The sequence below is a fragment of the Oncorhynchus kisutch genome, linkage group LG23 (genome assembly GCF_002021735.2).
Source record: "Oncorhynchus kisutch isolate 150728-3 linkage group LG23, Okis_V2, whole genome shotgun sequence".
Lineage (NCBI taxonomy): Eukaryota > Metazoa > Chordata > Actinopteri > Salmoniformes > Salmonidae > Oncorhynchus > Oncorhynchus kisutch.
This window is the reverse complement of record NC_034196.2, coordinates 17,626,738-17,648,762: the sequence shown is the minus strand read 5'-3', so window position 1 is coordinate 17,648,762 and position 22,025 is coordinate 17,626,738. Positions and strand designations below refer to the sequence as shown.

Below are 22,025 nucleotides of genomic sequence, written 5' to 3'. Positions count from 1 at the left end.
AGGCGAGGAGGTGACAAGCCAGGGAATTGCCCTGCTCCAACCCAGGGAGGATGCAAGATCTCCTCTCCTTTTCTGTCAACTCAACCAGTGTGTTTTCCCATTAGATTCCCTGAATATCCTAGCCCCTCACTCCCGTTAGCTCTGATTGATTCCGGAGCTGCCGAGAATCTTTTAGATAGCTCAACGGCCTCTGCATTACGCATTCCTTTTGTTCCCTTAGTCACCCATTCCGGTTCAAACCCTGGATATTCGTCCAATAGGGACAGGGCTTGTACATCACATCCCTGTTCCCGTTTCTCTGCTGACCCATGACAATAATTTAGAACAGATCACCTTTTTGATTATAGACACCCCCACGCACCCCGTTGTTTTAGGTCTCCCCTGGTTGAGTTGGCATAACCCTGTTATTTCCTGGTCCGAGAGGAGACTGTTAAGAAGAAAGATGGGGGACTGCACCCCTGCATTGATTATCGAACAACTGAAAAAAGCCACAATTATGTTCAGCTATCCTTTACCCCTCATCCCAACCATCATCGAACAAAAGCACGGGGCGCAGTACTTCACGAAACTGGACTTGAGGAGTGCCTACAATCTGGTGCGCATTCGTGTAAGCGACGAATGGAAAACGGTCTTTTCCACGACCACGGGGCATTACGAGTATCTCCAAAAGCTTCCAATTAGGATTTTAGCTGCAGATTTGAGAGTATCTCGTAATGTCGCCTCCTTCCTCTGAATGGGCTCCCGTCGGCCATGCAAACCGCGGAGGCTCTTTTTATGTATGTCTTCTGGCACTACGGGATCCCGGAGGACACTGTGTCAGATCGTGGCCCTCATTTCACCTCACGCGTATGGAAAGCGTTCATGGAACGCCTGGGGGGTCATGGTCAGTCTCACCTCCGGGTACCATCCTCAAGCAAATGGGCAGGCGGAGAGGGTCAATCAGGAAGTGGGCAGGTTCCTGAGGTGTTACTGTCAGGCCCATCCGGGGGAGTGGGTGGATTTTCTACCTTGGGCAGAATTCCCTTCGCCACTCCTCCACTAACCTCACCCCAACACGCACTGGAAAGGTGTATCAGCCGGCCCTGGCAACTTGGCATCTGAGCCAGACCGAGGCCCCTGCGGTGGACGAGTGTTTTCGGTGCGCTGAGGAGATCTGGAACGCTGCACACAATCGTCTCCAGCGGGCCGTGCGTCGGCACAAGGAACAGGCTGACCGCCACCGCAGTGAGGCACCTGTTTTCTCTCCAGGTGACCGGATTTGGCTCTCCACCCAGAACCTGCCCCTCCGCCTGCCCTGCCGGGTGCTGAGCACGTGGTTTGTGGGGCCGTTTAAAGTCATGAGGAGGGTTAATAAATGAATGTACCATTTGCAACTCCCTGCTGATTATCGCATTAACCCAACTATTCATGTGTCTCTCATCAGGCCAGTGGTGCCTAGTCCCCTCGCTGAGGCTGGACCCAGTGATGCCCTGCCTCCTCCTCTAGACATCGAGGTCGGTCCGTGAAGTCCTGGATTTGGGGTGTTAGATGGGGCTTCTCCAGTACCTCATCGACTGGAAGGAGTATGGCCCAGAAGGGCGGCGTTGGGGTCCTGCGGTGGACATCCTAGAAGCTTTGCTGACCAGGGATTTTCACCGTCATTGCCTTGATCGACCCGCACTGCGTCCCTGTGGTCGTCCCAGAGGCCGGTGTTGTCCCGCTGCTGGTGCAGTGCTTCAGGGGGGTGGTACTGTCACGGATTCCACCTGTGGTAAATTAAATTGACATGATTAGGAAAGGCACACAACTGTCTATATAACATCCCACAGTTGACAGTGCATGTCAGAGCAAAAACCATGCCATGAGGTCGAAGGAATTGTCCGTAGAGCTCCGAGACAGGATTGTGTTGAGGCACAGATGTGTGGAAGGGTACCAAATAATGCCTGCAGCATTGACGGTCCCCAAGAAGTTAGTGGCCTTCATCTTTCTTAAATGGAAGAAGTTTGGAACCACCAAGACTCTTCCTAGAGCTGGCCGCCCGGCCAGACCGAGAAATCGGGTGAGAAGGGCCTTGGTCAGGGAGATGACAAAGAAACCCGATGGTCACTCTGACAGAGCTCCAGATTTCCTCTGTGGAGATGGGAGAACCTTCCAGAATTCAACCATCTCTGCAGCACTCCACCAATCAGGCCTTTATGGTAGAGTGGCCAGACTGAAGCCACTCCTCAGTAAAAGGTACATGACAGCCCGCTTGGAGTTTGCCAAAAGGCACTGAAAGACTCTCAGACCATGAGAAATAATATTCTCTGGTCTGATGAAACAAAGATTGAATTCTTTGACCTGAATACCAAGCGTCACATCTGGAGGAAACATGCTACCATCCCTACGGTGAAACATGGTGGTGGCAGCACCATGCCGTGGGGGTGTTTTTCGGCAGCAGGGACTGGTAGACCAGTCAGGATCGAGGGAAAGATGAACATTATAAAGTACAGAGAGGTCCTTGATGAAAACCTGCTCCAGGGTGCTCAGGACCTCAGACTGGGGCGAAGGTTCACCTTCCAATAGGACAATGACCCTAAGCACACAGCAAAGACAACGCAGAAGTAGCTTCAGGACAAGTCTCTGAATGTCCTTGAGTGGCCCAGCCAGAGCCCGGACTTGAACTGAAAAAAGGTTCTGAATACTTACAGTTGAAGTCGTAAGTTTACATAAACTTTAGCCAAATACATTTAAACTCAGTTTTTCACAAATCCTAACATTTAATCCTAGTAAAAATTCCCTGTCTTAGGTCAGTTAGGATCACCACTTTATTTTAAGAATGTGAAATGTCGAATGTTGAATAGTAGAGTATGATTTATTTCAGCTTTTATTTCTTTCATCACATTCTCAGTGGGTCAGAAGTTTACATACACTCCATTAGTATTTGGTAGCATTGCCTTGAAATTGTTTAACTTGGGTCAAACGTTTCGGTTAGCCTTCCACAAGCTTCCCACAATAAGTTGGGTGAATTGTGGCCCATTATTTATGACAGAGCTGTTGTAATTGAATCAGGTTTGTAGGCCTTGCTACCTTGACTTTGTTGTCCTTAAGCCCTTTTGCAACAACTTTGGAAGTACACTTTGGGTCATTGTCCATTTGGAAGACCCATTTGCGACCAAGCTTTAACTTCAAGACTGATGTCTTGAGATGTTGCTTCAATATATCCTCAGAATTTTCCTCCTCGTGATGCCATCTATTTTGTGAAGTGCACCAGTCCCTCCTGCAGCAAAGCACCCTAACAACATGTTGCTGCCACCCCCGTGCTTCAAGGTTGGGATGGTATTCTTCAGCTTGCAGCTCCCCCTTTCTCCTCCAAACATAACGATGGTCATTATGGCCAAACAGTTCTATTTTTGTTTCATCAGACCAGAGGACATTTCTCCAAAAAGTACAATCTTTGTCCCCATGTGCAGTTGCAAACAATAGTCTGGCTTTTTTATGGCGGTTTTGGAGCAGTGGCTTCTTCCTTGCTCGGCGGCCTTTCAGGTTATGTTGATACAGGACTCGTTTTCAACCCATTGAAGTGGGAATTGTATAGTAACATCATTGCATAGTAACATTGTATAGTAACATCATTATGAATGAGGGATATTGTGTAGTATCAAGGTATATGCAATGAGTTACTGTATATATACACACATCATTGACTGGAACATGGACATTTCCTTGGGTTCTCAGGCACTTTCCAACAGAAGAGGGCCCTGTAGCTCTGTTATTTACCTGTTAACGAGGTTGTTTCAATAAAGTTTTGGAATTGGAAGACGCGTCGGTGAGTCACTGACGGGTGAGTCTTTACTATAGTGGGCGTATTCGATTATACTGAGACGCGCGGTACCGGTCTATGGCCCATGACGAGGACGGTCAAAAGCTTTAAGGGAAGAGCGCCCTTCTCAAATCGAACCGTCGTCTGCGGCGCTCGGTAATGTTTCAACAATGTGCATCGTTCAGAAACACATTTTTTTCCATAAAATATATATTTGAATTGTCAAACTAGTTTTCATTGGAAAGGCAGATAGAGTTATCAAAGCAATCAATTTTGCATGTGAAAACGCAGAATACTACTCATTACTCCACGTGATTAATTAAGTCACTTTTGTTTTGAACATACTTCGTCGTTGGCTTTGAACGGCACCCGGCTCACGCCCGGGGCAGTCTGGTTCCAAAACGAATGCATTCAACTTTCACCCAGTTAAACTCCTCCCACCGGAGTAAAACCATAACGAACCCTCTCAATGACTCCGTAATTTGTCAGCGTAGCAAAGTAAGCCTTACGTCGCCAGCTATCGTTTCAATACCCCCCGACGGATAGGTTTATATTTGTATATATAGTTATTGTCGTAAGGTTAAGGTAATAATTCCTGGGGAAAATGGCAGAAAGCGACTGGGACACTGTGACTGTGTTGAGGAAGAAGGGTCCGACTGCTGCCCAGGCCAAATCTAAGCAGGTACAGTACGGTTAGTCAGCTAGCGTTAGCTATAGCAGCTAACATTAGCCAACATGTGAACATGCGGTTGAATCCAACCACTGAGCCCATGTTGGCTACACACGGTCACTGCCTGCAGGCAACCTTACTAATATTATACATCCCGGGGGACAACCTTCTCGCTTCTCTTTGGAATTTCCTGGTCGATAGTTAAAACGATCGACGTGGACAGGAAACGACTGTGGGTTTTCATCTAGCTAGTCATTTGTCTAACGTCGATTAATATTTTTATTCGCTTTGGTTAAGGACCAAACATGGAAATCGGTGTAATTGAGTTAACCAGTTAAATGTAACTGAATGCAATCGAAATGTGAATCTGCATAATCCCCCCAAATAATGATTTAGATACTATCAGGGCCATAATATCTAGTAATGCTGCATACTCCAAGGGTAATCTCACCTTTCTGGTGAAAATGGTTATTGCCGAGGTGTACTCACTTGAGCACACAAGTAACGTTACAAATTTGATACATGTAATATTTTATGAATTTCCTACAACAAAACTGTATGAATAAGGCTTGAAATAAGCTTTCAAATATATACTAAACAAAAATAAGTGCAACATTTAGCGTTCTCATGTTTAGTGAGCTAAAATAATCCATCCACCTGACAGGTATGGCATAGCAAGAAGCTGATTAAACAGCATGATCATTATACAAGTGCAGCTTGTGCTGGGGACAATAAAAGGCCACTCAAATATGCAGTTGTCACACAACTCAATGCCACAGATGTCTCAAATTGGGGGAGTGTGCAATTGGCATGCTGACTGCAGGAATGTCTACCAGAGCTGTTGCCAGAGAATTGAAGGTTAATTTCTCTACCATAATTTGTCTCAATGTCATTTTAGAGAATTGGCACTACTTCCAACTTGCCTCAGTCGCAAACCACGCGGACCCACACCACCCCAGGATCTCCATCCAGCTTCACCTGCGGAATCGGGGGGGGGGGTGTATTTATGTCTGCAATAAAGTCCTTTTGTGGGGGAAAAGTCATTCTGATTGGCTGGGCCTGGCTCCGCAGTGGGTGGGTCTGGGTCCCAAGTGGGTAGGCCTATACCCTCCCAGGCCCGCCCATGGCTGCGCTCCTGCCCGTCCTTGTGAAATCTATAGATTAGGGCCTAATTAATACATTTCCTGAAATTAACTGTAAACTCAGTACAATTTTTGAAATTGTTGCATGTAGCGTTTATATTTTTGTTCAGTGTAGTATAATCAAATTTATAAAAACTAAGATTCCACAACTGTAAAATACAGTTGTATGTTTAGTGTTAGAGAAAAGGTGCATCTTTTCCAAAGGTCACTCTTAATCGAAACTTCTGCCCCCATTGCTGTGAATGTCAAATTACTATAGCTTGGCTTCCTGAAGTTGTTAGGAACTTGCCCTTCATCTCATATTAATCTTGTCCGTTTGTGTTTTCTGTTTAAAAATGAAAAATATTTTAGGTGAATGGCTATAATCGATCTCTGAATGTATAACCATGAGGAAACCACTCTCTCCTGCTGCGCTACGTAGTAATGATTGCAGGCATGTGCTTTGTCATTGGCTGTGATGTAGGGTTCAGCCAGGAGTTTATGGACAGTCAGTCGGAAAAGTAAATGAAATGGTAGGGGGAACATTCCAGCGTAATGTGGTTTCAGATTTGACATCCTAAGTCACACAGGCTCTGAAAATATACTGTCTTGGTGGAAACCAGAGCTATTTCTCACTGCCAGCCATTACAATCTACGGTGTCCACAGATAGATTTTATAAGCGTAAATGTCGGCCAGAACCACGCAGGTCCTCTAAAAAGGGGACTTTACATCTGATGGTTTAATGGATGGAATGTTAACATGAGTTTGGCTAGGCTGATTGGCAATTAGAAGCAGCTGGTGCTTGTTGAGTTGCTACATTAGGGAGCTGCTTTCAAGGCAGCTAGTTAGTGGGTGCATTCAAGACTAGTCCTCTTCTGAATTTGTTCATTCTTTATCTTAAAGGCCATGTTTCACTTTAAAATCCCCCAAACAAGTAGTGCATATTAGTGCTGCCCACAATTATTTGATTGTTTGGTTGTTAGTCTGTTGATTGGCGGAGATTGTTTTGAGTCGAGCAGTAACGCTCGCACACACACAGTACAAGTCAAAGTTTGGACACCTACTCATTCAAGGGTATTTCTTTATTTGTACTATTTTCTACATTGTAGAATAATAGTGAAGACATCAACAATTAAATAACTGATATGGAATCATGTAGTAACCAAAGTGTTAAACAAATCAAAATATATTTTATATTCTTCAAAGTAGCCACCCTTTGCCTTGATGACAGCTTTGCACACTCTAAGCATTCTCTCAACCAGCTTTGAGGAATGCTTTTCCAACAGTCTTGAAGGAGTTCCCACACATGCTGAGCACTTGTGGCTGCTTTTCCTTCACTCCTTCATGAGCGGTCCAACTCATCCTAAACCATCTTAACTGGGCTGAGGTCGGGTGCTTGTGGAGGCCAGGTCATCTGATGCAACACTCCATCTCTCCTTGGTCAAATTCTAAATAAATCAGCAAAGCACCATACCATCACCTCCATGCTTCACGGTGGGAACCACACACGCGGAGATCATCCGTTCACCTACTCTGCAGTTCACAAAGACACGGTGGTTGGAACCGGTGGTTGGATTCCTCAGACCAAAGGACAGATTTCCACCGGTCTGTCCATTGCTCGTGTTTCTTGGCCCAAGCAGGTTTCTTCTTATTGGTGTCCTTTAGTAATGGTTTCTTTGTAGCAATTTGACCATGAAGGCCTGATGCAGTCTCCTCTGAACAGTTGATGTTGAGATGTCTTTTACTTGAACTCTGGTTTGGGCTCCCGAGTGGCGCAGCGGTCTTAAGGCACTGCATCTCAGTGCTTGAGGCGTCACTACAGACACCCTGGTTCGATTCCAGGCTGTATCACAACTGGCCGTGACTGGGAGTCCCATATGGCGGCTCACAAATAGCCCAGATTTGGCCAGTGTAGGCCGTCATTGTAAATAAGAATTGATTTACAGTAGTTCTTCAATGTATTAGAAAAGTCTTTCCAGCTCTCTCCCTTTTGACAACCACTCAGTGTGAAAGGGAAAAATGTCATGCTCTGATACAGTGGAAACGTCATAAAATTGGCCTACCTTATTACTTATCCATGCTTAACTGAAATAGGTTTCGGTACTCATTTTGGGTGCTGGTGCTGTTTATATTTAGGTGCAAGTGCTCCACAATACTCTTGAGCTGAAGCAGTAGAACATTTGAGGTGCCTGTACTCAGCTACTTTGTACTCCTGACCTAGTCAATGACTGTTTCTTATACCTTGTGCAAATAGCATACAGAAGGGTGTGTCACTATGGAAACTGAGGGCATAGAATATTTTATGCTATGTTGCAAATTCGCTAGCACAAGCTTCAGCCGGACCCAAGATAATAGTTGATACAATGTTTGAAGTCTGACTACACATGGCCTGTCTGCAACGATGTGATTTATAGGATATTTATTATATTTTCTACTTGCAGCTATGTAGGCTGGCAATTAAAGTTACCTTTTTAGGTTTCTTTTTCATTTGGATAGAATTTTGATTAACCACATGGCAATGATTGAGATATGAAGACATTATTATAAATTAAATAACTTTCACAAAAATGTGCATATTAACCTTAACTGGCACACAGATCGGTAGAAATGGTAAGATAAATTGGCTTCCCACATGAAAGGTGGCAGACTCGTGTAGTCTATTACCGCCTATTTCGGGAGAGTAATGGCAGACTCTGCGAAAGGAGAAGGAGGAGAATAGTTGGGTCAGATTGTTTTTTTGTTGGTTGGTTGGTTATCTAGATCTCTGGGGCCCCTCGAGGCATTTGTCTTATTTCATCAAACCGTGAGCTTAAAGCATCAGACAAACTCAATGCATATAGTTGATTTCATTTAGTCACATAGGGTGTGACTATATATGGAAAAATACATGTAAAAAAAAATTGGTCAAAAGAACAAAACTACTTTAGTTTTTTTTAGGCAGGGACAGCCCTATAGCATATGTATGAATCTGTCACTTTTTTTTCTGACATTGTAAATATAATAGATTTTTTTAAAAACTGTGTTTTGAGCCCTGAATTCTGATTGGCTGACAGCCGTGGTATATCACATACCACGTGTATGACATTACATTTTTTCTGCTCGTATAGAGTACCACAGTAAGAGTCTCAATACCCATAAAACCTAGCGGTCACACAGGGAAACTTTTCCAATCGCTTTTCCCATAAGGGATTTTAGAAACTTAAAATAAGGGCTGTGTAGTGTAGGCTTACCCCAGCATTTTGATAAGTAAATCTCTCTAGGACTTGGTGACTTGCCATGTCATTACATTTTTTTTAATAAACATTCAATTTATTCTACGGTTACAAAACAACTTTTTCATGGCATGTTGGTCTTCAAATTTTTACTAACTCTGATAACTTAAACATCAAGGATGGGCAACTTTGGTGGGGGCCACAAACACGGAACTCATGAGGCCCCCCCCCCCCAATAACAGGCCAATATTCTTCATCGTTTAGCACATAAAACGTGGTAATTGCCTACAATGACTATAATCCATTGCGCATCTACTTGTCCGGTCTTTCTTTTACTCCTGCTACGGAAGAAAGAAAATGCGTGATCGTGAGGGGATATAGAGCCGCTGTTGCTTCGCAAATTATCTCTACCTGAAAATACATTATTTAAGTGATTGTTGGTTTTCAGCAGTCTTAAGTATGCTTTACTTTAAGAACTACAACAGTGCTTTTGTCAGACAGCATAGCCAGCAACTCTATAGAGATGACTTGGATTGAAATGTAAAACTCTACACAACTTAAATATTTTAATGTTACTAAGTGATAAGCAGTAGTGGGCAGCCACTACCATCATGGGACTTTTGTTTTATTCTGTTACAGCATTCAACCCATATAAATCGAAACAACTTCAAAAAGCACTAATCGCTCAGCACTAGGCCCTTGCTTCCGGAACCACTGAAGGCCCCTGTATTCAGTCAGAAAGCTTGAAGAAGATGTCACCATTCAAGCCCATGTCACAGCATGTAGGGGCCTGATGGAGAGATGACAAAATGCATTGTAGCTTTCATCACCAAAGCCATGTCAGCATGCACTGCACATGTTGCTGAACAATTCAACCCTTTTGTTAGTGTCTGAAAATTCATACAAATATTCAGTTCATAAGCATTGATACTAATACCTCGTCCTGTGGTGAGCGACTGCTGTTCAAGGTATTGGGCAACAGCTTTCTTACCTGACCCGACCCATATTCACAAAGGGTCTTCAGAATAGTGATCTATGACCAGCTCCCCCATGTCAATGTAAACATTCATTGTGATCTAAAAGGCAAAACTGATCCTAAATCAGTGCTCCTACTCAGATGCTTGATGAATAGGGCCCTGGTCGGTTTCCATGCTTATTTCTAGTGATCTAAAGCCCTCATCTGAATTGCAACACCAACATGAATTAGCCTAGTCAGTACAGTAACTTAGTTAACTATTGAAACACTCATGTAAATTTGCCAAATTACACCAAAACACAGCCTGTTGCCAGTGGGGGAAAAAGGCTAATTTTTCTTGCCAACTTTGTCACAAGTGCATCAAAACCATCAGTGTTCACAATAGTCAGTCATATAGCTAGCAAATATATTGTTATTTTCTAGAAACCTAGGAACAGTCCACTTAGGTAGCGAACTCTGACTGATGGGAGTTAGCTAACGTTACATGACTTTCCCCCAGGAGCTTCAATCTATCTAGCAGCATTTTTTATCAAATGGATAGCTTAGCAAATATAGCTACAGTGGGGCAAAAAGTATTTAGTCAGCCACCAATTGTGCAAGTTCTCCCACTTAAAAAGATGATAGGCCTGTAATTTTCATCATAGGTACACTTCAACTATGACAGACAAAATGAGGGAAAAAAATCCAGAAAATCACATTGTAGGATTTCTAATGAATTTATTTGCAAATTATGGTGGAATATTAAGTATTTGGTCAATAACAAAAGTTTATCTCAATACTTTGTTATATACCCTTTGTTGGCAATGACAGAGGTCAAATGTTTTCTGTAAGTCTTCACAAGGTTTTCACACACTGTTTGCGGCAATTTTGGCCCATTCCTCCATGCAGATCTCCTCTAGAGCAGTGACGTTTTGGGGCTGTTGCTGGGCAACACGGACTTTCAACTCCCTCCAAAGATGTTCTGTGGGGTTGAGATCTGGAGACTGGCTAGGCCACTCCAGGACCTTGAAATGCTTCTTACGAAGCCACTCCTTCGTTGCCCGGGCGATGTGTTTGGGATCATTGTCATGCTGAAAGACCCAGCCACGTTTCATCTTCAATGCCCTTGCTGATGGAAGGAGGTTTTCACTCAAAATCTCACGATACATGGCCCCATTCATTCTTTCCTTTACACGGATCAGTCATCCTGGTCCCTTTGCAGAAAAACAGCCCCAAAGCATGATGTTTCCACCCCCATGCTTCACAGTAGGTATGGTGTTCATTGGATGCAACTCAGCATTCTTTGTCCTCCAAACGAGTTTTTACCAAAAAGTTATATTTTGGTTTCATCTGACCATATGACATTCTCCCAATCTTCTTCTGGATCATCCAAATGCTCTCTAGCAAACTTCAGATGGGCCTGGACATGTACTGGCTTAAGCAGGGGGACACGTCTGGCACTACAGGATTTGAGTCCCTGGCGGCGTAGTGTGTTACTGATGGTAGGCTTTGTTACTTTGGTCCCAGCTCTCTGCAGGTCATTCACTAGGTCCCCCCGTGTGGTTCTGGGATCTCCCAGATCGAGGGAGATTATCAGTGGTCTTGTATGTCTTCCATTTCCTAATAATTGCTCCCACAGTTGATTTCTTCAAACCAAGCTGCCTCCCTATTGCAGATTCAGTCTTCCCAGCCTGGTGCAGGTCTACAATTTTGTTTCTGGTGTCCTTTGACAGCTCTTTGGTCTTGGCCATAGTGGAGTTTGGAGTGTGACTGTTTGAGGTTGTGGACAGGTGTATTTTATACTGATGACAAGTTCAAACAGGTGCCATTAATACAGCTAACGATTTGAGGACAGAGGAGCCTCTTAAAGAAGAAGTTACAGGTCTGTATTTTCCACCATAATTTGCAAATAAATTCATAAAAAATCCTACAATGTGATTTTCTGGATTTTCCCAGTCCCTGCCCCTGAAAAAAAAAACAGCATGATGCTGCCACCGCCATGCTTCACCGTAGGGATAGTGCCAGGTTTTCTCTTAATGCTTGGCCATTCATGCCAAAGATTTCAATCTTGGTTTGAGACCAGAGAATCTTGTTTCTCATGGTCTGAGAGTCCTTTAGGTGCCTCTTGGCAAACTCCAAGCAGTCTGTCATGTGCCTTCTACTGAGTGGCTTTTGTCTGGCCACTCTACCATAAAGGCCTGATTGGTGGAGTGCTGCAGAGATGGTTGTCCTTCTGGAAGGTTCTCCCATCTCCACAGATGGGAGAACCGTCTAGCTCTGTCAGACTAACCATTGGGTTCTTGGTCACCTCCTTGACAAAAGCACTTCTCCCCCGATTGCTCAGTTTGGCTGGGCGGCGAGCTCTAGGAAGAGTCTTGGTGGTTCCAAACTTCTTCCATTTAAGAATGATGGAAGCCACTGTGTTCCTGGGGACCTGAAATGCTGCAGAAATTGTTTGGCATCCTTCCCCAGATCTGTGCCTCGACACAATCCTGTCTTGGAGCGCTACGGACAATTACTTCGACCTCACGAGTGAGATGTTACCCCACTCTTTCACCAAGGCCCTGGCTCTAGCCCTCAGCCTCCGATCCGACAGGTCCCAGACGTGCTCAGTGGGATGGAGATCCGGGCTCTTCGCTGACCATGGCAGAACACTGACATTCCTGTCTTGCAGGAAATCACGCACAAAACAAGCAGTGTGGCTGGTGGCATTGTCGTGCTTGAGGGTCATGTCAGGATGAGCCTGCAGGAAGGGTACTACATGAGGGAGAATGATGTCTTCCCTGTAAAGCACAGCGTTGAGATTGCCTGCAATGACGACAAGCTCAGTCCGATGATGCTGTGACACACCGCCCCAGACCATGACGGACCCTCCACCTCCAAATCGTTCCCGTGCCAGAGTACAGGCTTCGGTGTAACGCTAATTCCTTCAATGATAAACGCGACCATCACCCCCGGTGAGACAAAACCACGACTCGTCAGTGAAGAGCACTTTTTGCCAGTCCTGTTTGGTCCAGCGACGGTGGGTTTGTGCCCATAGGCTACGTTGTTGCCGGTGATGTCTTGTAAGGACCTGCCTTACAACAGGCCTACAAGCCCTCAGTCCAGCCTCTCTCAGCCTATTGGGGACAGTCTTAGCACTGATGGAGGGATTGTGGGTTCCTGGTGTAACTCGGGCAGTTGTTGCCATCCTTTACCTGTCCCGCAGGTGTGATGTACCGATCTTGTTACACGTGGTCTGCCACTGCGAGGACGATCAGCTGTCTGTCCTGTCTCCCTGTAGCGCTGTCTTAGGCGTCACACAGTACGGACATTGTAATTTATTGCCATGACCACATCTGCAATCCTCATGCCTTCTTGCAGCATGCCTAAGGCACGTTCACAAAGATGAGCAGGGACACTGGGCTTCTTTCTTTTGGTGTTTTTCAGAGTCAGTAGAAAGGTCTCTTTAGTGTCCTAAGTTTTAATAACTGTGACCTTAATTACCTACCGCCTGTAAGCTGTTAGTGTCTTAACGACTGTTCCACAGGTGCATGTTCATTAATTGTTTATGGTTTATTGAACAAGCATGGGAAAGTGTTTAAACCCTTTACAATGATCTACGAAGTTATTTGGATTTTGACGAATTCTTTGAAAGACAGGGTCCTGAAGAAATGATTTTTTTTGTGTGTGTTTAGTACTGTGCCTGCCATAGTCTATTCTGGACTTGGGGGTTGTGATGAGACCTCTGGTGGCATGTCTTGTGGGGTATGCATGGGTGTCTGAGCTGTGTGCTAGTAGTTTAAACAGACAGCTCTGTGCGTTCAGCTTGTCAACCCTTCGTAAAAAAACAAGTAGTGAAGTCAATCTTTCCTCCACTTTGAGCCATGAGATTGACTTGCATATAATTAATGTTAGCCCTCTCTGTACGTCCAAGGGCCAGCCGTGCTGCCCTGTTCTGAGCCAGTTGTAATTTTCCTAAGTCCCTCTGTGGCTACAAAACTAGGGCCTGTAGGACCTGCCTTGTTAAGGCATAGCGCTTTATTATGGACTGACTTCTTCCCATTTTAGCTATTTTTGTATCAATATGTTTTGACCATGACATTTTACAATCCAGGGTAACTCCAAGCAGTTTAGTCACCTCAACTTCCACATGATTCATTAGAAGATGTGGTTTAGTGTTTAGTGAATGACTTTGTCCCAAATACAATGCTTTTATTTTTTATTTAGGACACACTTATTCCTTGCCACCCATTCTGAAACTAACTGCAGCTCTCTAAGTGTTGCAGTCATTTCAGTCTCTGGTAGCTGACATGTACAGTGTTGAGTCATCTGCATACAGACACTGGCATTTCTCAAAGCCCTTGGCATGTCATTAGATTGAAAAGGGGGAATTCCTAATTCTACCTGCATTATGTTGGAGGCTTCCATTAAAGAACACCCTGTTCTATTACAGGAAACTCTATCCACAACATAGCAGGGGGTGTAAAGCTTTCCAGCAGCAGATGATTGAAGTCTAAAACAGCCCCTGCAATCTTTTTAATAATTTTCTCTTAGCCAATCAGTCATTTGTGTAAGTGCTGTGCTTGTTGAATGTCCTTCCCTATAAATGTGCTGAAAGTCTGTCAATTTATTTACTGTAAAATAGCATTGTATCTGGTCAAACACTTTTCTTCCCCCAGAAGTTTACTAAGGGTTGTAACAGGCTCAGTGGTCGGCTATCTGAGCCAGTAAAGTGGGCTTTACTATTCTTAGGAAGTGGAATGACTTGCTTCCCTCCAGGCCTGAGGGCACACAATTTCTAGTAGGCTTAAATTGAAGATGTGGCAAATAGGAATGGCAATATTGTCTGCTATTATCCTCAGTAATTTTCCATTCAAGTTGTCAGACCCGGGTGGCTTGTCATTGTTGATTAGACAATATTCACTTCTTCCACTCTCCCATTACAGAATTTAACAGCCAGAAGAGGACTGGCCACCCCTCATAGCCTGTAAGCATCAGCTGATATCTCAAAGTGCTATACAGAAACCCAGCCTAAAATCCCCAAACAGCAAGCAATGCAGGTGTAGAAGCACAGTGGCTAGGAAAAACTCCCTAGAAAGGCCAGAACCTAGGAAGAAACCTAGAGGGCTTTAAAAAATAAATTAGATTATATAGACAGGTGTGCCTTTCCAAATGATGTCCCATTCAATTGACAAGTTGTAGAAACATCAAGGATGATCAATGGAAACAGGATGCACCTGAGCTCAATTGAGTCTCACGGCAAAGGGTCTGAATAGATATGTAAATAAGTTATGTTTAATACATTTGATAAGATGTGTAGATTGTGATTTTTTTTAAATTTATTTAATAAATTTACAATGTGGAAAAGGTCTGAATAATTTATAAATGCATTGTAGATGCAGCCTAATTCATTACTTTTACATTTACAAATCAAAATCGCAGTTGTCTTTCACTTCACAATATATCTTCAATGTCAAATATCACGATAATCGATTGAATGTCATCAGTCTAACCCTACTATGTCGAGTTTTGCTTGGAGTCTCAGATGTCATCAAGCCATGGTAGTTAGGCTGCTGTGGTGATGGCAATCGCCAAAACTATTTCCAAGGTAGTCAGACCATTGAGAGGAAATGCACTGTTCTGGACCGCAGGTGCCGTGTCATTGGCGATTTATAGTTCAGGTAGTACAAGCGTATGGATGAGATGCCCACAGTGACCCAACCTTAAACATCAGGAGAGCAAGCAGAAGCGATAGTCGCAAGGAGAAAAAAAGACCTTGGTGATTCAGGCTCAGTTGGTGAGCTAATCTGCTTTTGGCTGATTGGGTAGGATTCTGTGTGTGAGGTAGACTGTCTGTGAAATGAGGTAGGACTTGAGTTAATGCAGGTTCTGAAAGATGAGCATGTTGTGGGCTGTTGAGGTGAGCAGATGTAGGAATGATAGGCTTGAGAGGACCAGCGTCCGGGGAGTTGTATGGTGTTGATGCCATGGATGCAGCTCCGATGCGTAAGGAGTGTCCAATGAATTGGTCAGCAGGATAGCCATACAGGGATGATTTAGTCTCAGATTGGAACCATTGCCGAGGCAATGGAACCTGATTTAATAATGGCTCAGAAGGAGCGGCGTGTTAAGATGGCTGAGATGAGAGGAGCGGCAAGTAACTGGCTGAGATGTCAGTGTTCATTGCTGGAAGGGATGGAAGGTGAGACTCTGGGAATGGCAGTCACAGGACCAGTGGGACTGGTGGTGGAGAGTTGGTCACTGGCAGAGGGTGTGAGCAGGTGCCGAAGTGTGAGTTTAAGGAAAATGTAACCAGGACATTGGAGGGAGGGGGGGCAGCCAGAAGTGGAGCCGCGTAACAAGCAGAGGCAGTGTGGGGGATGCATTAGCGGCTACTGGCATCGGGGCAGACAGGATGCAGGAAGGGTGGGATGGACAACCGCAGAGGCTACAGTACCGCTGTTGAGAGCCCCAGTATGTGCTGACATTCCACTGCAGAAGCCAATAGGTAGTGAAAGCAGAACCGGCAATGGCAGTTTCAGATTGTTGCACCACCAAAATGAATGCCAGATCCATAACGATGGAGTGGTAGTCCTCCAACTCAGTGGTGAGAAGGGTGAGCCAAGCAGGTGACGTCTCTGTAGTGGCTTCTTCCTTGCTGAGTGGTCTTTCAGGTTATGTCGATATAGGACTTGTTTTACCAGCATCTTCATAAGGTCCTTTGCTGTTGTTCTGGGATTGATTTTCACTTTTCACACAAGTACGTTCGTGTCTCCTTCCTGAGCGGTATGATGGCTGCGTGGTCCCATGGTGTTTATACTTGCGTACTATTGTTTGTACAGATTAACGTGGTACTTTCAGGCATTTGGAAATTGCTCCCAAGGATGAACCAGACTTGTGTAGGTCTACAATTTATTTTCTTGACTTTTTTTTCTAGGGACTTTGCTGATTTCTTTAGAATTTCCCACGATGTCAGGCAAAGAGGCAATGAGTTTGAAGGTAGGCCTTGAAATACATCCACAGGTATACCTCCAATTGACTCAAATTAAGTCAATTGGTCTATCGGAAGCTTCTAAAGACATGACATTTTCTGGAATTTTCCAAGCTGTTTAACCTCTGGCGACGAGCAATCTCGTATCCGGGAGCATAATCATAGCATCAAGCGCATTACCATAACGCAACTTTTTCTATTCATGAAAATCGCAAATGAAATGAAATAAATATATTCAAATACAAGCTTAGCCTTTTGTTAACACTGTCATCTCAGATTTTCTAAATATGCGTTACAGCCAACGCTAGACAAGCATTTGTGTAAGTTTAGCATGGCATAATGCTATGCTAGGCCGTGCTGGCAGCAGGCAACATTTTCACAAAAATAAGAAAAGCAACCAAACTAAATCATTTACCTTTGAAGAACTTCATATGCTTTCACTCAGGAGACTCCCAGTTAGATAGCAAATGTTCCTTTTTTTCCAAAAAGAATATTTTTGAAGGCGACAAACGTCACATTTGTTCATCCTGCTTGGCTGAGAAATCTACCGAAAATACTTAAACTATACCGCCAAACTTTTTTCGCAATTTGCTCCATAATATCGACAGAAACATGGCAAACGTTGTTTAGGATCCATCCTCAAGGTGTTTTTCACATATCTATTCAATAATCTATCAGTGGTGGAGGTTCTCTTGTCATCAGAAGCAAACGAAAAAATACTGCAGCTGGAGATTACGCAATAATTGCAACGGAGGACACCAAGCGACCACCTGGTAGATGTAGTCTCTTATGGTCAATCTTCCAATGATATGCCTACAAAAACGTCACAATGCTGTTGACACGTTGGGGAAGCGACAGAAAGACTAAGCTCAGTCGTGGCCCATTCACAGCCATATAAGGAGTCATTGCCATGAGGCGGTTTTAAAAAATGCGGCACTTCCTGATTGGATTTTTATCTGTTTTTTCTGTAACATCAGTTCTGTGGCACTCACAGACAATATCTTTGCAGTTTTGGAAACGTCAGTGTTTTCTTTCCAAAGCTGTCAATTATATGCATAGTCGAGCATCTTTTCGTGACAAAATATCTGGTTTAAAACGGGAACGTTTTTCATCCAAAAATTAAAATAGCGCCCCCTATATCCAAGAAGTTAAAGGCACAGTCAACTTAGTGTATGTAAACTTCTGATCCACTGGATTTGTGATACAGTGAAATAATCTGTCTGTAAACAATTGTTGGAAGAATTACGTGTGTCATGCACAAAGTAGATGTCCTAACCGACTTACCAAAACTGTAGTTTGTTAACAAGAAATGTCTGGAGTGATTGAAAAACGAGTTTTAATGACTCCAACCTATGTAAACTATGTAAACTTCCGACTTCAAATGTATGTGAGAATGCTTTTCATTGACATCTCAACGTTCAACACCATAGTGCCCACAAAGCTCATCACTAAGCTAAGGTCCCTGGGACCAAACGCCTCCCTCTGCAACTGGATCCTGGACTTCCTGACGGCCACCCCCAGGTGGTAAGGGTACGTAACAACACATCCGCCACGCTGATCCTCAACACAGAGGTGCGTGCTTAGTCCCCTCCTGTACTCCCTGTTCACCCACGACTGCGTGGCCAAGCATGACCCCCCTGCACCATCATTAAGTTTGCGGACGACACAACAGTGGTAGGCCTGATCACTGACAATGATGAGACAGCCTATAGGGAGGAGGTCTGAGACACACTGCCAGGACAACTACCTCTCCCTCAATGTGAGCAAGACATTGGAGATGATCGTGGACTACAGGAAAAGGCGGGCCGAACAGGCCCCCATTAACATCGACAGGGCTGTAGTGGAACAGGTCTAGAGTTTCAAGTTCCTTGGTGATGTGGACACCATCATGGTCCAAGCACACCAAGACAGTTGTGAAGAGGGCACCACAACACCTTTCCCCCTCAGGAGACTGAAAAGAAGAAAAAAAAATCAGGAGACTGAAAATATATGTATTTTTTTGTTAATTAACACCATTTAAAAACATTTTTGTAGCTGGCTTGTGTTTGGATTGTGTGTTGTATCCGCACTCTGTCCTGGACTACTCATCTATACTAGCTAAATGTATCCCTTTGTTATGGAATGGTATAGTAAAGTGTTGAATAATGTACTATGTTATCTCTAGGCTATCACAGCTGCACAGAGACGTGGAGAAGACCTCGATACTACCAAGAAATGTAAGCCTTTATTATAAATAGCAATTCATGTGCAATCCACCATCTCCCCTACTTGGAGGTCTGGAACATGATGGATTGATTTCTGAATGAAATTATGTCATGGCTTGTTTACTAACCACGCCAATTCATCTGTGTCCACAGGGTCTGCAGGGCAGAACAAGCAGCACCTGGTGACCAAGAACACTGCCAAGCTGGACCGGGAGACAGAGGAGCTGCAGCACCTGAGGGTCTCCCTGGAGGTGGGAAAGGTTATCCAGCAGGGCCGCCAGAACAGTGGCCTCACCCAGAAAGATCTGGCCACTGTGAGTAAAGCTGCTGCAGACCCACATGACTCATTAGGACAGAGGTATTAAACGTTTTTCAGTGAGGACCCCAATTTTTCAGCCAGAATTTCTGGGGACCCAATGTTTTTTGCAGTAACTTTTTGTGACCACCCCACCCCAAATATTATGACACAACCTTAAAATTGGTACATCTTAGATTTTTTCATTAACAAATAACCCTTCGTTACATTTTAATCCCATATCAAAATGAAAAGAAACCATTAAATATATTTGCAATTTTTTTTAATGATCTTTCTCAAAATCGTTTGTATATTACCCCATACAATAATCTGTACTATTCATATGTATTCATGTTTTATTTTGGGGGGGGACCCCACTGCAGCTCCCCCCGACTTTGAATACCACAGCATAAGGACATTGGTGCATTTCTGTAGTCAGAATTTCTGTGGCTTACTCTCCTCGTCTTCTCTACATCTGTACTCATCTGAAAACACAGGGTAGGTGAAAACTGTCCAATACATTCACATCTGTACAGCTGTAGATGAGGACAGGAGGACACTTCCGAGATGCATCTAATCATGTGTGTATGTAGCTTAAATGAGATGGCCTCTGACTGACATTTCAACAGTTTTTGACTGTAGGTCTAAATATCATGTTTTTAGGTCACTGATTTCTTCTGATGTCTCTTTTGGCTTTGACTTTCAGAAAATTAATGAGAAGCCTCAGGTCATCGCAGACTATGAGTGTGGAAAAGCAATTCCCAACAATCAGGTCATGGGCAAAATTGAGAGAGCAATCGGTGAGTGGAATCTGGGACAGACTGTCACTGACATTGTTAATAATCAACCCCTATGTTTTATGATGTTTCAGAGTAGCGTAATGCCACCTTATTCATCAGTACTTTTAATTTTACCATTGGTCCGTGTTTGTCTGACGTCACAACTTTTTGTTCTCAGGTTTGAAGCTGCGCGGGAAAGATATTGGACTGCCTCTGGAGGCAAAACCAAAGAAGAAATGAGGACAAAGCCTCGAAATCAGCCCCCCCTTCCCCCTGTCCCCCATCTCTATCCCCACCTTCCTACTCCAGCTATGACCCTGCCTTCCTTAACTCTCCAAACCCCCCTCTCTCCCCTATCACCCTCCTCTACCTGGGCTGACCTCCACCTGTGTCCTGCTACAGGACCTGGTGATCCACCACGTTGCAAGCTGCATATACAGACAAATCATCACAAATTACTTCTTATAATCAATGAATGAATGACTGAATGCATTGCAAAACGTGCTAACCAAAAGTGCTCTGAAATGAATTGTTTTTCTTTAACTTTTTTGGAGGATGGTTGAAACAGACAAGGTGAATTTTACCATGGCCATGTGCATAGACTCTTAACATACATTTTTCTCTGAACATGTTCTTTTTAACCATTTTGAACGTGCTTGATTGCAGCCTTTTCACACACTTTGCATATTGTGTCACTACGATATGGACATGTCCTACTGCTGTAGCTTGGTTTTGATCTTCAAATAAAGTTTGACAGTTTACTTTTGTGTGTGTCATCTGTTGGTAATTTTGAAAATAGAATGTGTTATGTTATCTGCAGTTTTTTATTAGAGAAGACCTTGAAATAAGATGTTTTGGCGTCTTGTAATGTTACTAGGGGTAATTAAACCAATCTGACACATTGGCCCTGTGAACTCAGGTTGTACAATTGATGTACAACGGGTCGGCAACAGACGGCCTGCAGGCCCCAGAAAATTGAGGGGGTGATTTTCTGGTTTTAAAAGACTAAAATCACCAGGAATTTGACTAAAGATTAGTTTAATTTAGGAAATTTGTTTACAATATTCTCACAAATGGGAAAGAATAACATGCTTTTAGTCATGTAGTGTATGTGGACACCTGCTCGTCGAACATCTCATTCGGAAATGATGGCCATTAATATGGACTTGGTCCTCCCTTTGCTATAACAGCCTCTACTTTTCTTGTGCTGACGTTGCTTCCAGAGGCAGTTTGAGCTTGTGTGGTCTACCACGTCGCAGCTGAGCCGTTGTTGATCCTAGACGTTTCCACTTCACAATAATAGCACTTACAGTTGACCGGGGCAGATCTAGCAGGGCAATTTTTTTTCCAAAGGACTTGTTTGAAAGGTCTTATCTAGTTGCCTTCCCCTGATGTACAATGTATTTAAAACAACCAATATTTTCTATGCTTTTCTTCTGGGGTCGATCAGTGTTCAACACATCCAACATCAAAGGTTCTCAATACTTGTTCAATACTTCCCATTGAAGGTGCTGTTCCAAGATATGAGTTTACTCATTGTTACCTTAGATTGTAAACTGTGTCATGGTCAAAACATATAGATTCAATGGTGGGGAAGAGGTCTGTCCGTAATAATGTTTTTACTGTGACTGACTGCATCACTTATTTTTATAAGAAACGTGTTAAATTCTAAATAGTTTGCAAAGTCAATTAATAGCTCACACACAATTTCCCCACCAGACATGCCACCAGGGGTCTTTTCATAGTCCCCAAATTCAAGAAAGCGTACAGTATTATATAGAGCCATTATTGCATGGAACTCCCATCTCCTATTGCTCAAATGAACAGCAAACCTGGTTTAAAACGGATAAAGCAAACCTTACAGCATAACGCCTCTCCCCTATTTGACCTAGATATTTTTATCTATGTAGGCTATGTGTGCTGTTTTTAAATGTATGTAGCTCTGTCCTTGAACTGTTGTCTGTTAATGTTCTATATATTATATATTATGTTTCATGTTCTGTGTGGACCCCAGGAAGAGTAGCAGCGGCTTTC

General features: G+C 43.7%; 1 protein-coding gene across 2 annotated transcripts; it reads left to right on the top strand.

The window, feature by feature from the left end:
• The first annotated feature begins 4,206 nt into the window (after positions 1 to 4,206).
• LOC109867943 (endothelial differentiation-related factor 1 homolog) lies at positions 4,207 to 20,752 on the top strand. Of its 2 annotated transcripts, none has more exons than XM_020457279.2 (5): positions 4,207 to 4,463; positions 18,878 to 18,929; positions 19,071 to 19,231; positions 19,919 to 20,012; positions 20,170 to 20,752. In XM_020457279.2, the coding sequence occupies exons 1-5, from the start codon at positions 4,386 to 4,388 to the stop codon at positions 20,229 to 20,231; spliced, it is 447 nt and encodes a 148-aa protein (XP_020312868.1). In that variant the 5' UTR covers positions 4,207 to 4,385; the 3' UTR covers positions 20,232 to 20,752. The 2 variants fall into 2 exon arrangements, with proteins under 2 accessions (XP_020312868.1, XP_020312869.1); XM_020457280.2 differs by having other exon boundaries at positions 4,217 to 4,463; positions 19,071 to 19,275.
• Positions 20,753 to 22,025: the final 1,273 nt, after the last annotated feature.